Consider the following 15,895-nt stretch of genomic DNA (forward strand, 5'->3'; position numbering starts at 1 on the left):
ATATCCTTGTAGAAATGAGTTCAACTGATGGAACTAGAGTGGAATAAGGAAGTGTTTAGGTTTCAATGATTTATGGACAACGTGAGGAAAGGATTTTTTTGAATGATATTTAAAAGAATTCAGCACACTGCCTTTAGTCTGAAAGATGAGTTTTATCACGTATAAAATCTTTTGGTAACTCAATACACGTTCACAGTCAGATAAAAATAATTCTTACTTAAAATAGACATTTAGCTTCTTATTAAAAGGACTCTTGAATATTTAAATAAACTGCTTTGTACAACATCCCCCAAGCACTCGTGAGCAGGAGCAGCTGCTGGTGGGTCACAGCTCAGGTCTCACGTCCATTGACACGTCCAGCAGCGCCAGCTCCCGGATCTCCTCCAGCAGCTGGTACAGGCTGGGCCCCTTGGTCTGGCAGAATTCCCGGTATTCCTCCTCCAGCACTTCCCCCCTGCCTTTCTCCTGGGCACGCTGGGCTTCCTCTGCCCCCTGACTGACCGCCTTCACCACGTCCGACCTGGCCAGCTGGGCACTGCTCTGGGCAGCCTGGCAGGCTGCGCTGGGGTGAGGGGCATTCCGGAGGATTTCCAGCCTGATGGTGTCGGCGTGGCACCGGGAACTCTGCACGAGGATTCCCACCTGCAAAGCAATTCTTTTATTAACTTCTGCTGGTGCTACTTCCCTTTCCTGCCCCCAGCTGAAAGACTCACTGTGATGTGATCGAACAGGCTCAGTGTCACCGAGTCCCCGGTGGTTGGAGTGGAGGTGATTTTGCCCTGGGAGCGATGGAGGGATCCGGGCTTCCACTCACAGCTCCCGGCCCCTCCACACGAGATGACCAAGCCCTCCTTGTTCCTCATGTATGCAGCACCTTTGATCCCATACCTGCACAACAGGGAGCACACAGAACCTGTTCTGTTTTCACCCTCATCAGTTCTCCTAGTTCTGAAAGAACTGGCTGGGGTTATAGAAGAGCAACACGAAGGGCAGGCACGGCAGCCTGGGAATCCTGCAGGAACTCTGAGAGTGCTGCCAAAGAAACCCAGGGAGTACAGGAAAACAGTGCTGAGACAGTGACTGAACTGTTTTGAGGGCAGTGAAGCAAAAGTGAAATAGTGATCCATTATCTGAGGGTTGGGTGGAGCCTGGAATGGCTCAGTGAGGGTTGAAGAGCAGCTTTACAGGTTTTTCCAGACAGCACAGTGAGGACACAGTTCTCCATTAAAAATAAAGATACTTGTAACCAGCAGCATGTTTGCCCTGGGTTCTCTCTAAGGAAGCTTTTCCCGGCTGGGGAGGTTCTGGCTCTTCAGCCATGCAGCCAACCCTCTGGAATGCACAACACATCTAAGAAACTTTAAAATACAGATTTAAAAGCTCAGAAATTAAAGTGTAATGTTAGTTTCATGTAAAGAACTGCTTCCTGCTGGCATAAATCAGGGACTGAGCTGGTGTGGAAACACTCCTGGTCCCAAGGACCAGAGCTCCTCTGGTAACAGGTGGGTCTCATTGTCCAGCTCCCCCCAAGCCCCACAGGACTGACCTGGGCACGAAGACGAGGACGCCGTTGGTGCGGATGGAGTAAATGACCCCGTCGGCCACACAGCGCTCGTCTGTCTCGGGGCTCCTGTCCCTGAAGTACATGCACTGGAACAGCTCTGTGGACTGCTTCTGAGCTCGCTGGGCTGCCTGGGAACACCCCCCACAGAAAGAGAAGACAAAAAACATACATAAATACTTCAACAAGCGTGTTTGGCTTCGATTTCCACAGCTGCTTTTTCCCCATTCCTTACTCCCTTTCCCGTCCCTTAGAAAAATTCCATCTAAGAGGAAATCCTACATGTGGTACAGTGAAGTGTGAAGTCACTGTTACTACCACTCTCAGAAGAAAACTGATATTTAAAAAAGCCCCAAAGCATTCCAAATAAAACCAAAGGGATCCTGTGTCCTCACAGTGCCCCAAAGCCACAGTCAGGACCGGGATCCCATTCCCTAGGGCGGCACAGACATGGAGACTCCCCAAGGACCACCTTACCCTGTTCCTGTTATTGATGTGTCTGCACAGCTCCTCCAGGTCCTTGTTGCTGATGACATGGTCCTTCCCATCCCCTGCAGTTCCCCTCGGGGTCGCTGCCATCAGGAGCCTGTGCACGACGATGTCGGCGTACCTCCTGATGGGGGAGGTGAAGTGGGTGTACTTCTCCAGGGCCAGTCCTGCCAGGGAAAAGGGAGCAGAGATGAGCAATCCCAGCCATCCTCTGCCTCCCCACAGCCCAGAAACAACAGGAACAGCATAAAAACGACCAGATACCGTAATGGTGAAACTCCTCCTCGGGACAGGAGCCGGTGGAGAAGTAGAGGGCGTTGGACATGGCGTGGGTGGCCATGGAGCGCAGCAGCTTGTTCACAAGGGGGTCTGAGGGGTCGTTGGCTTTGTCCAGAGACTCGGCCAGTGCTTTGTTAGACCTGGAAAAAACTGTGAGTGCTGAAGGAAATGACACTGTCCCTGGTCATCAGGGCTTAGAGTTAACAGCAGCATATAAAACCACCGAGAAATGAACAGTTATTAATACAGAAATGGAAAGCAGGATGATATTGAAACTTTCACCTCAGTTTAACAACAGCTCTGCTCAAGGAAAATGTTTAGGAGAAGAAGAGTTTTAACCAACAGGCCTGTCTGCTGCAACCTGGAGAACCAGGGACTGGAGCAAAACCTGTGCACCACGAAAGAGTGAGCTGGTCCAAAACCTTTCTGTCCAGCACAAATGGGACAAGGTGACATCCAAGTCACAGAGGCTCTACTGATGCCCTTCACTCTCTGTGGTGTCCAGATGTGATTCGCCCCATGTGATGGATGAAGCTCATGGCCTTCTCATTACCTGGACCAAGTAATTCTGAATTACTCTGAGTCATTTAAAATGACTGCATTGCACAGAGTTCACCTGATTTAACCCACTACTCCCCTACACAGGACATGGTGCACACAAGGCTCTTGCAGTGCTTACCCACTGCACAGTGACTGAATAAATGCTTTTCTGGATATGTCTACAATGATTCAGGCACTGCCATCTGCAGCAGAGCAGTTTCTCCTGGTTGGAACATCATCAGACAGGTTATTAAAAATCTTCTTAGGAATTGCTCTGCAGTGTCTGTGAACACTGATACTCAGAGCTGGAATGGTTTGTGATGATAACATGGCCAAATAGTTAATTGCTTAACTCAGCTTAAAGAACTTAATGAATCAAAGCTACCGTGTGTCTATGGAGAAGCCTTTGGCACTGGCACATTCCCGGAGCTCCGTGAAGAATTCCTGCCGGGGGGGAGGGTGTTGCCGCAGCAAAGCTTGGTGGGGGAAATCTTCCCAAATCCTTTTTGCCACCCAGTGGTTGGCCAGGATCATACACTCTGCCACAGTCTCGTGCACCTCCAGCGGCTGCCGGGGGATGAGGTCGTGGATGTTCCGTTTCTCATCCAGCTGCACTCGGATCTCGATCCCTTCCAGCTCCAGCGCCCCGCTCCTGTCCCGCTTGGCTCTCACGTGCCGAGCTATATCCGTGAGTTTGGATATCGCCCACACCAGCTCAGACAACTTCTTCTGCCTCGTCCCTTCATCCAAGTGCTTCAGTTCTGGGATGTCCCCCGGGACACTGGGGTCTCCATCCAGCAATCCCTGGGCTGCCTCGTACTCCAGCTTGTAGGAGGAGCGGATGATGGTCCGGGTGTACTGCACCCGCAGCGCTTCGTAGGATTCCTTCTCCAGCTCCCACAGGACACTCACAGCGTACCTTGAACACAACACCACGGGCTCTGCAATGCTCTGCTTCACTTCAACCCTCATTTCAACCACAGGCAACTATTAGAAATATCCAAATTTAATTCTGTTCTGTTGGTTTACTGGAAGCACCTCCATGAAGCCAGTGCTCAGCAACACCACTAATTAATGCACTTGCCTTTCAGTCTCGTGGATCACAATCATTAATAAATCACAAGTATTAATAAAAGAGGACCAGCTACATCAGCAGTGTTTTCAACCCAGCTGAGAGAAACCCTAAGATATAAGATCACATCTCTTTTAAAGCAGTTGCACTGCAATAGTTATTTTTAATCATTTTTATTTTATTAATCAGACGTATCCACAATGAATATCTCTGCATATCCTCGTGCCAGCCACCAACTGACCCTGGAAATTGAAACAAAATGGAATAATGGCCTGTTTGAGGAACAGGACAATAGTGAAAAATGTGACCATTCACATGGATGCACTTCCTGGCAGCAACACACTGAGTAACACTCCCTAAAACTGGTCATGGAATTCGAGTTGGACATTCAACATCTGGTGTTGTCACACAGAAAAAAAGTTTACATGACAAATCATTCCTGGTGCTCTCTGGAAACAGGGATAACACAGGTAAGAAACCTTGCTTTTGCTTCACAATTCTTCTGTCAGCAGTTACTTTCATCCACGAAAACACTCAACAATGATGTAAGATAAATATTACAAGAGCTCTCTAGTGGGGAAATGTGTCAACAACAAATGATTTCAGGAATGCATTTTTCATGTTTAAAATAAAAATGCAACCTCAATCTTCTCTGTGATTTCATGTTATGGTTTGAATCTTGGATTACATCTGTGTTCAGCTGGATTTTGCTCAAACAAAATGCTTCAGCACACACAGAATAAAGTATTCCAAAGGATAATACTTTCAACTGCCTCTGGTAGAACTGAAAGGTATTTTTTAATGTGTGCTGTTCTTCCACTTGAGGATTTAGTAACAGTGCAAAAACATCCAACCACAGAGAATGGTAATAACAATTAAATAATAATTGAATTACTGGTGAAAATCTCCTTCCTCAGCAGGATTCCAAAGCCTTACCTGTCGACCCCGCTGAGGAGGGAGCACAGGTCAGCACTGAGCACAGAGGGCAGCATGTCATAGCGCCGGTCAGCCAAGTAGCACGTGGTGGCCCTGGGGAACAGAACACAGTCACTGCCCTTGGCCCCAGGATTCCTGGCTGTGCAGCTCCCCAGCAGTGTGGGCTGTGAGATTGCTGCAGCTCAACAGGACACACAGCCTCGTTTTAAGAGGTTATTCCTACAGAGCACACACAGGTGCAAGGCCAAAGTCAAGTGGTGTGTTTGTACAGTCCAACCCTGAGTTTGCCTGCCCTGGTGTTTCAGCTCCTTTAAGGCCAGAACTAGGGCTGGACAAAATCTGCTCAGTGAAGAAGAGGTGATTTAATGGCTCCATCAAACATCTCTGCTGCCTACATGGTTTACACCTCTTTGCATCTACAAAGAATACAGTTATGAAGTGATTCAGCAGTTTAACTTCAAAACAGTTCAAAAAAGAGAATGAAATATGGGCACATTAAAACACCAGACTGAGTGTTAAAACATAAGCCTGACAAATACCTCTGGCACTAAACTCATGTAAGACTTAATTCCATTTTGTGGGTGTTCTGTGCTCTGTGTGGAGATTCATCCCCCTTGGAATGCAAACATACTTGGATTGCAAAAATACTTCATGTCACAAATGTTAAAGCAGAATACACAGCAGAGCAGTGGTTAGGGAAAGATAAACCATAGCTTTGTGGAAAATGTATCCCCAATAAAAGCAGAATGCCATTAGTTATATATTAGTTCCAATCAGTTGCTCCCATGCTATAGAAGAAAGAGTATTTATTCCCTCCTTTCCTTCTCAAGTTCCCCTGAGGCAGCGTCACCAAGTCCCAGTTTCCTGACTGGCAGGGAATCCTTTACCTTGCTCTGGCCTCCACATCGGTGTAGGAGTTGGGAGGCACGAAGTGTGTCACGTCGGCGATGTGCACGCCCAGCTCCAGGCGGCCGCCGGGCAGAGCCCGCACCGACAGCGCGTCGTCCACGTCCTCGCAGCCCTTGGGGTCGATGCTGAAGATCAGGTGGGTGTCTCGCAGGTCAAGGCGCTTCTTCACCTCCTCTGGGCTCACCTTCCACGGATTCTTCGAAGAACTCGCGGGCATTTCACTCATCTGCACACAAAAACCTCGTTGGTGAACACAGATTTACGTGTTTTTTAACTGGGTTTTCAAGTTCTTCTTGCCTCGCGTTTTCCGAGTCAGTCCATTCCATTCACTTTATGGAAAATACGAAACAGAATTGGAAAGAATTCCATGTGTATCAATAACAATTGATATTACTGTGGCAGTGCAGGATCACAGTGACAACTGATATCATCACTGTGACACTGCAGCTCTGGCAAACATCACCACTGCATACTGGTTTTTTACATTCTTTTTCTTTCACTTAATTGTAGGCATAATCAAAATAGTTCTTTATGAAACCTGGGTTGAAGACAAAAGGATTTAAGACAAAGATTTCAGCAGGACCAGTCCCCTAGGATCAGTACCATATCTTGTAAGTTTATCTCAAATTAAGAGTTTGTAATCTTCTCCTCATAAAAAACAGATTATCTTAAAAACACTCTTGGCTTGAAAATTTGTATTATTTATAGAACCACTGATCCAAAAGATTCCAGACAAATAAACTATCCCTAGTTTTCAGCTTTCAAACACCTGTTGGCAATGAAGACATTCAGCTGTCAGAGGGTCCCTCTCTTTGAGAGACAAGAAATGAACATAAAAGAATGTGTTTGATCCCAAAGACACACCTGGATTTCTGAGAAAGGGGCAGCACAGATGCTGTTCTCCACCAGAATAGCTGCAATTTCCCCCTCAAGATCTCCAATTCTTCCCAGGACTCTCACAAAGTGCCCGTTTGGATACAGGGAAGTTGATTCCCAGGAATCGATTCGCACGACAACCCTGTAATCCTGCAGGGAGACACCTGTGTGAGAGCAGGCCACGGACAGCAACCCTGCAACAGGGCACACAGAGCTTCCAAAGGCATGGAAACTCCAAGAACTTCATGGAAAGGAAAAAGAAACCCTCAGTGACAAAGATACAAATACTGAGAATTACATTTCTGTCCTGACCAAAGGCCCACCTGGGTCATTATTTGGAGAATCTCTACCTTGAAGTGTTTGAAAAAAGCAAGCCCAAGATGTACACAGATATTGTTACACCACGAAAGACACAGCTGCAATTTAGTTCTTGGCTGTTGAAGAAGTACTAAATGTCACAAGTAAATCAGAGAATCCTGGAATGGGTTGGGTTGGAAGGGACTTTAAAGGTCACCTCGTTCCAACCCCCTGCCATGGACACCTTCCACTAGCCCAGGTTGCTCCAGTCCCCATCCAACGTGGCCTTGGACACTTGCAGGGATGGGGAGTCCACAGCCCACCAGAAAAAGCAGCTAGGAATGAACAAACCCATGATCCTTCCTTCTACAGCCATGGCAGGCTAATCATCTTAATTCTTTGTTAATTGGGTGAAAGCTCTCCTTACTACTTTCATCAAAGTCAGGTATAGTTGTGGAGCCAATGAAGCCACGAGGGCTGTCACAACTCACACCCTTTATATAACCTTTAATTTATCAGAAGAAAACCAAAACAAGTAGTGTATAAGTCCACCTGTCCTGTGGCCCAAATTCAGAACTCAAACAAGCTTTATTACCTGAAGCTGGAGCAGTTTTGACAGGGATTGAAAACATTCCTTCAAGGCAGAAATGGAACCACTCTGACTTCACTTTAATAGCTTTACCCATGTTTTTGCCAAGAGAAACATCATTAGAGCATAAAAGGCCCACACAATTTTGTAGGAACACAGACTAGAGAAGCACCTCTGTCCCATTACCTGTAGTGCTTCAGCTTGCTGGGTACTGATCCGGATTTTGGGAATTCGGTAATCCCAGGGTGTCACAAGGACTTTCTGAGCATTCCTGCCCTGGGACTGACTCTCTTCTTTAGAGGGAAAAGTGACCACATAGTCCCTCCAGTTCTTCTGAGTGATTCCAACAACTTTTCCTGTAAATAAGGAACGTTGGACATCCAAGAGTTAAACAGGAACATAAAGGAAATATGTGGGAGGTAGAGAAGAGTCCCTGCTTTGTCACATAATATGAACTAATGTGTCCCCAAATGTGTGCCACAATTGCCAACAGCATATGCTGTGCAGACAATACCAGTGTGTTACAAATTATTGTTGGCACAGCCAGATTTTAACCAGCCTTTATTTATGTGGAGACTATCTCATTGTATAGATTTCGACTGATCCAGTCCATAAATTATTCAGAGATTCCCACTGCTGCTGGAACTTGGCCAGTTCTAGCAAAAAATATGGAGAATTTTTAATAGGATAGAGCAAAACCAAACATCTTTTCCTTACAGAAAGAGAATTAACCTCTTAAAACTTTTAACTGTGACTTCACCAAACTTGTAGCTGCAAAGCAGTAATTTCAAGTAAGACTCCAAGTTCCCATGGCACACAGGCAGGTCAGACTGGGATACTTTTTCACCTAAACATTGGGGTTTTTCACTATTCATTAAAAGGATGCTGTGTCCTTACCTGTGGGCATGGGGTCACCTGTGGTGTCTGCAGGGGCTTTATCTTCTGTCTCATTTTCACAGAGGGCAGCAGTCCTTCCCTTCCATTCCTGCACAGGGAGCAACTCCACAACCACCACATCCCCATGGATTGCACGATTCCGAGCCTTAGTCCCATAAATCAGGATGTCACTTTGAAGCTCTGTATTTAAAATAAAAATTTCAAATCAGCATTCTGCTGAAATAACAGAAAATGACATTTGCAGTACGATTTTTTCCAAAAAAGGACTACTGGCAAGTAATTAATATTGCAAGGAAATGAAAACCTTTTCCACTATTTTTTTTTTAAGGAGATATTAAGCAATTCTGCAAGTGAACTCTTGGTGAAAAAGCAGCAGAGACTGAGATGAGCTCACTGTTCTTAGGCAGCAGCTTTAAAAACACACAACACTGTCAAATTGTGGAAGCCACTGCCACAGGATTCTGGGCAGGGTTCAGAACAAGCTTTTAAAAAATAATTAGTGTATTGAACAGTGGTTTGACTGCAGGGTCTGTCACAGGAACCTTTCACAGTTGTTACTGAGAGCTGGAACAGTGTATCTCTGCAAGGAAAATGGGCTGTGCCTTCAACAGTGTTTATCAGTAACAATAAGACAATACTGGATCAGTTTGATCCAAAGGGCATTTTTCCTGTTATTTATTGCAGTCAGATGAGTGGTCACCTGAAGTCAGAGCAAAGCACAGGGATAACAATTGGCATCAGTATTTAACTTTAGGGGGGTCTAGAGAAACCCCTGAGTAGGACAAAGGTGCTAAGAAAGGAAGGACATAAAGACTCTTGTGTTTGCTCACAAGGCCTCCTTTCCAGCTCATGAAAACCACCCAAGCAGTGCAGTATCTCAGCTTTCATCTTGTTTAATCACAGCTACATCCACATGGTTCCATGGCTTCCTGGGAAAAGCACAGTGCCAGAAAGGCCCCGAGTAAATGTTCCCAGTGTTCTCCCACCTGTGTCTTTGCTGCCACATCCCTGAAGTCGAACAAAAGCTTCCACTTGTGCTCGGTGCTTGTTGACATTCAGGGTGCCCTGAAAGAAAACAACAAACCCATCAAGAGAATGAAACAGTCACACCTCTAAAGAGCCAACTTTAAAGGACAACATTTTGGGGTTTACAATTATCTTTACATAAATCAGAAGGCTTTTGTTGAAACATGGGTTATTTTGAACACAACTGTTCTCTCTGTAGGGGGAGAATGCAGGATGCAGGATTTTAAGTACTCACTTTTGGAAAAGAATGGTAAATTCTTCTAAATGCTCAATATATCTCTAAGATGGTAAAGGTCATTTCATTCTAACCAAAGGTCATTTCATTCTAACCTGCCTGCTTTAACATGGAATCTGGTATTATTCCAACAAGAAAGAAAAACCTCAGTCTCTCTGTTCATATTTTATTCCTGCCTTGCTGCTGAAATTGCCAAGAAAGGAACAAATTACTGCTCCTACTTCTTTAAATTATTTCTGAGAAAGACCCTTGTCCACCAACAATCCATATGAAGGCACTGAACAGCTGTAAACCCATACATTAATTTCACTCTGTACAAATGAAGTAGGAACTGCTGCCCTTGTGCAGCATTATTTGTATTTAAAAATAAGATCCAGCTGATTCAAATCACACCTGGTTTCTCAACTTACAGCTACATCACATAACAACCTGAAGAAAAATCCACAGGAAATTTAAAACCCTCAGTAGCCAGTTCTCATTTTAACTTGTCCAAGACAAAAAAAGTCCACAAGAAATATTCCAAGAATCCTAATCCCTTCCACAGCAATATTTCTTTCTCTAATCAGTCTTATTCAGGCTGAAGGGACCAAGCACAGGACTGCACTGTTCTGTGTATGTTCTCTATATAACAGATTACCTGCAGGTACCTTCCAGATTTGATCCCAGCCTCCAATATTTCCAGAGGCAAGTGCTCAGGATATTCTTTTCCGTGGTTCTCTTGGCTTTCGCTCTCCCGTTCACGCCGAGCTTGAGTTATGGAGTCAAAGAGTTCATGGGCAGCCTTTAAGTCAGGCCAGAAGTTATCCAGGTAATTCTGGATGCACAAATATAGACAGACAGCAAGGTATTTAGAGGTCTGCGTTTGGAAAACCCATAATGGACAAGAAACACCACAGATTTATTCTGGATTCAGGTTAAATCACGGATAAATACGATCGAGGTAAATTGGTTTGCTCCTGTTTTTACTCAACATCCTTTCCCAGCTAAACACAAACATCCCATCCCCACATCCCACTGAATAAAACAGCTTCAGATCAACACCAAAATGAACAATTATCTTCTCAGGCATCCCTGTATCCTCAGCAGTGTGGGCTGATGGATATTTAGGGTACATCTGGCAGGGCTGCTGATGGATATTTAGGGTACAGCTGTTTATGGACTGCTGGCACTGAGGGAACTGATCACTGCTCATCAACACCAAATTCTTTAAAACCAAAGAAAACACTGAAAAGGGCTCCTAAGAAGTATGGCCTCTATTTTCAGAGCTGCTGTTTTTCTCTTCAGTTCTCTGGTTTGCTCCCTGCCATCATTTTTTCTGACGTTCCCATAAGTGACATCTTTGCTTTCTCTGAGCAATGAAGACATGAGTTACCATCACAGTTTCCTCCAGTGTAAACTCTGGGATGATTTGCAATATACTTTGATGTACTTGATGCAACATAAAGGAAACCTTTTATTTTCCTGGCAATGTTACCTTGAAGGAAATCACAAACACTCCCTCTGTTTCGTTCCCAAACTGCCTGATGGCATCTTCATCTTCTGTTACCATAACAACTGGCATCTGCCCCAGGCAGTGGTTGTAATACCAGGCTGCTGCATTGTAAATATTCCTAGAAAAGCAAAGTTTGAAATAACTTTTCTGGCACAGCTCATTTGCTACTTGCAAGACTTTTGCTGGCTTTGTATAAATGAGATTTTGGTTTAAGGCACAGACTTTTGAGAGATACACCCAAGCTACACAAACCTTTTACCTGCAAAAATGTTTATGTGTTTATAAGCCCCAGGAGAAGAGAGGAAAATAGGATGTTTCCTCCCCAGTTCATCCACTCGTGCCCTGGCTGCAACACAACATATTGTTCCACTGAGTGGAACTTTGTAAAAAGCAAGGGGAGCTGCCAAGGCTCCAGTGATGGGGTGTAACTTTGAAATGACCCAGCTTTTTTTTTAGCATTATTGCATTTAATTCAGTGTATTGTGTCTATTTTCCTAAGAAAACAATGTTGACACTCCCTTAATCATTAAAGCATGATCTAGACTTTCAGTGGCTGTGAACTGCTCCAAAGCCAAGCAGAGCAAGGGCATGAGCTCTCAGTGCCCAGTGCTCATATTCCTGAATACAAAGCCATGATCCTGCCCAGCGTGGCACTAGAGAGGTTAAACCAGACCTGGTCTGCCATTTCTCCATGGGTTCTCCCTTCTCTCTTGGCAAATAGCAGTGCTGGTGGAATTCATTGGCAAACACTGTACAGTCGTGACGGGGATCCTTCAACAGATTTCGTAACTTGTTGTACTGTCTGGAACACAAAAGACATAAATATACTTCTGTGCTTTCTTTTGATACTGCTGTTCTAACTCCAGGTGAAAATACAGCTGAAGAACTCAAGGCAAATTACTGTCATGCACAAAGAAAAGCATTCATCAAATCACACCATTGATGACAAAACCTAAACCACCACCTGCAAGCAAGCTTTTCTAACTTCCATTGGGAGTGCTTCTGATCTTAAACATATGATTTTAAACACTCTGATTTAATTTTCAACATGTTTAATTTTAAACATTCTGATTTAAACATATTTGTTTTCCAGTGAGCCCCACAAAACATCCTAAGTGTTCAGAACCTTATTTTGTCACTCTGGGACAAGGGCTATTCCTGCAAAAGCATTTGTGCTTCAGAAATACAGGAAGGCCTTGGGAGCAAATTTTACTCTAAAATGCCACGGGGATACACAGGTTAATGTCTGGTAAGTGCCACAGAATTGTAATAAATGCTCCCCAAAGACAAGTGCTCAGTCCTCAACAGAGCAAACCCAAACCTGTCCATAATCCAGTTGTGGCATCATTACTGCAAAGTCTCATTAATTCCTGTCACAAACTATTGGATTAATTAATAAAGTTACAGGTTTAATATCACTCCCATCAAGTGAAAACTATGCCAGGCATTGTTGCCCATGGATCACAAAGGACCTCAGTTCTTCCCCTTCTGTAAAATTATATTCAGACACTTGGAAGGCCTAAAAACAAACAACACGTTTTACAAAGTGACTATTTTTACTTCAACCTAAACAAAAAATAAGGTTTTATGGGATAAGTACCTGCGTCCTTTTTGATGCTGCACAGCCTGACAAGCTGTTTGCATGAAAATAATTCCCTTCAGCTCTGGAAACTCCAGAATCTCCAGGTACTCCTGCACAACTTTGCAGTCGGGGACAACGTAGTGTGTGACATCATCTGAGAGCAATTTGCCATCTGAAATATAATCCAGAGTTTAAAGGCTTAAACTGTCACTTCTAACATTGGTTCAGACATCAGGGAATTCGAGTTGTGTGTCCTCCAAGATGTACATCTCTCTTCTTCTGCTGAACAAAATTATGGCTACCACGGTACACTTCTGTGGTCAAGTCTCTAAATTTATGACAGAGCCCTTTCTGCATCCACTCACGCCAAAGTTTGGGGTAAATTCTATCCAAAGGAGTGAAAAAGAGGCAGTTTCATTATGAAAAGCCTGTAACTTAAAGAGTGCAGGTAACAGTCCTTTCTTCTCTGCTTCCATGTGAAAAAGGGACTACACATCTGGCAGAGAAAATCTTTTCATGGCATTTTCAAGGGGTGTAGAATCATGGGCAGTTCTGTTATGCTGCTCCCACAGCTCTCTCTGTTAACAACACCCATTTACAGCAGGCTTTTTTGATATATCTTTATATAAAAGAGCACAGGTAAGGGTACACGTGGAGAAAAGCAACGCTACTGCTAAGAGAAGATGTTCTTGAACCCAAACTCTTAACCATCAGTGCTAATTTTCTCTAAAGAGACTCCCTCCCTTAGGAATAAACCATCAAAATACCACAGATGACACCTTAAAATGCACCTGAAAATTAATGAGTTTAATTGGTTTTGGTATTTCAAAGATTACCCAATAAACTTTTAAATGGGGGGGGGATCTCCACTGTATTTTCTCTTGGTATCTATTTAACCCTCATGGTATTATAAACACTGAATTGCTGAGCTCACCAGAGAGCAGACAAATAATATATAATAAAACTATAGAGACCTTGACAAATCATGCTATTTTCATGCCTTTTTTAGAAGCTGACCCAGGACAATCTGTCAGTGAACTGTGATCACTGGAAGTGTGGATCCAGTCAGCACAATTGTAATGTGGCTTCATCTCCCACTGAAGGATTATAATGGATGATGGCAGAATGCATACAAGAAAGCTAATATTTATTAATAATTCAGAAGAGCATTAAAAGTGAAATGTCACTGGAAGATTTATGTAATCTGCCCACACTGAGCTATCCTTGCCTAACCTATACATCCAGAACAGAATAACTCCTGAGCAGGCACAGCTCACCCTTACAAGCACCTGCAGGTGTGATTAATTCAGGCAGTCCCTCACAGCACAGGAAATAAATTTGCTCAGCACACTGTGCAAAGTCAGGAGTGAAAACAAACGTTCCCCTCACCTCTGGGTTACCTTGAATAATTACAAAGGGACATATTCTGACAGTCACCTACAGCACAATTTACACTGAAGTGCAGAAGAGGGGAAGTTTGGCACGGCAGGAGAGGTAAGACTTTTTTTCTGGTATGTGTTTTTAACTTATCTTTAGGGAATTCAAAACCAAATGAAATATATTGGGCAGCAGTAACTATCACTAGGCCTGACATCCTATGTAATATACTGCAATAATATAAGTAATATATCTACCCTCAATTGCAACAGACACCTAAACCAAAAGTGACAACATCTATGTCGGTGACAGTTCCAAAGAATTAAAATTCTCAACCTCTTCTTTTAGGCAAGCAAATAATCTGGTCTATTGAAACAGGTTGGATGTTAATGTTTAATTGTGCTGTTTAACACCAACAAAAAACCAGACTGAAATATCAACCCAAGCCCAGGTGATGATCTATGATGCACATAAACAGCACCACAGTCTGTAAAAACAACAACAAATGCAGACATCAGAGCCTGGCAGCCTTCCCGTGTCTGAAAGGCCCTGATATAACACAGGCAATTACATTTAATTACTGAACAGAAAGAACTGCTGATGCAGAATTACAGTCGCTTCAAGATAATGGCTTGGCCCCATTGTTGTACTTAACAGGTATGTATGGAATTTAATGCATGCTATAAACCACCACCCTGCAGAAATTAATGCCTTTTTTAAGGATCTTTTAAAACACGGGGAGTGTAAAAATTGAACAATCCTTCAGCCCTTTATCACTGCCTGTAAACTACTCTCAGTTAAACCCTGTAACAACCAACTCCACGATTCCTCTCTCTCTTAACTCTTCGCTGATTTCCGAAGGATCTTGCTTTTAAGGGAAACTTTTGCTACGGCCGCGATTTGGGACTGTTTGGTTTTTCCAGGGTGGTTCAGCACCGTCTGAACCTCAGTCGGGGGATCACCCCGCTCTGGGATCGACTCCTGCCCTGGGATCGACCCCCTCCCTCAGGGATCACCCCCTGCCCAGGGACCACCCCCCGCTCAGGTATCACTCTCACTCTGGGATCACTCTCATTCTGGGATCACCTCAGCTCTGGGATCACCTCAGCTCTGGGATCACCCCCCCCCCTCAAGAATCACCCCCCACTCTGGGATCGCCCCCTCCCTCAGGTATCACCCCTCGCTCAGGGATCACCCCGCTCTGGAATCACCTCAGCCCGGGGATCGATCCTGCTCCGGGATCATCCCCGCTCAGGGCTCACCCTTTGTGCCCAGCTCTGCCCTCCTCCCCGGCTCCCCCCGCGGCCGCTCCCGGCCGTGCCCGCCCTCACTCCCGGTCCCCCCGCGCAGCCCCGGCCCGCGGCCGCCCCTCACTCACCGCGGGCGCGGCACAGGGCGCTGCGGCACAGCGCGGTCCGGCACGGCACGTCCGCCCGCAGGTAGTGCTCCCGCACCACCCGCACGGCGCGGCCCTGCTGACCCCGCAGCTGCAGCACCTTCTCCGTGCGGAGCATCGGGACCGGCGGGGAATGGAGGGGACCGGGGGGAGAACAACAGCGACCGGCGGGGACGGCAGGGGAACGGCAGGGAAACGACAGGGACCAACAGGGACCGACAGGGACCGGCGGCCCCGAGGCCGCGACTGCCGGGGCGCCTGCGCGGGGCGGGGCGCGGGGTCACCGCGCGGGGAACGGCCCCGCCGAGGGGCGGGCTGAGGAACCGGGGAGCTGTGAGGGAT

The 15,895-nt window shown here is 45.4% G+C and overlaps 1 protein-coding gene across 1 annotated transcript; it reads right to left on the reverse strand.

The window, feature by feature from the left end:
* Nucleotides 1-132: 132 nt before the first annotated feature.
* Nucleotides 133-15,737, reverse strand: DIS3L (DIS3 like exosome 3'-5' exoribonuclease). Its single transcript, XM_027644455.1, has 17 exons — nucleotides 15,536-15,737; nucleotides 12,799-12,952; nucleotides 11,872-12,000; nucleotides 11,181-11,316; nucleotides 10,344-10,520; nucleotides 9,432-9,510; nucleotides 8,446-8,625; nucleotides 7,735-7,904; nucleotides 6,651-6,812; nucleotides 5,765-6,012; nucleotides 4,878-4,970; nucleotides 3,255-3,788; nucleotides 2,315-2,469; nucleotides 2,039-2,217; nucleotides 1,547-1,692; nucleotides 714-888; nucleotides 133-642 (listed from the first exon to the last, which is right to left on the reverse strand). Exons 1-17 carry the CDS (start codon nucleotides 15,669-15,671, stop codon nucleotides 325-327), a joined length of 3,171 nt encoding a protein of 1,056 aa, XP_027500256.1. The 5' UTR covers nucleotides 15,672-15,737; the 3' UTR covers nucleotides 133-324.
* Nucleotides 15,738-15,895: the final 158 nt, after the last annotated feature.

Source organism: Corapipo altera, unplaced genomic scaffold, assembly GCF_003945725.1.
Source record: "Corapipo altera isolate COAL_440 unplaced genomic scaffold, ASM394572v1 50, whole genome shotgun sequence".
Taxonomy (NCBI): domain Eukaryota; kingdom Metazoa; phylum Chordata; class Aves; order Passeriformes; family Pipridae; genus Corapipo; species Corapipo altera.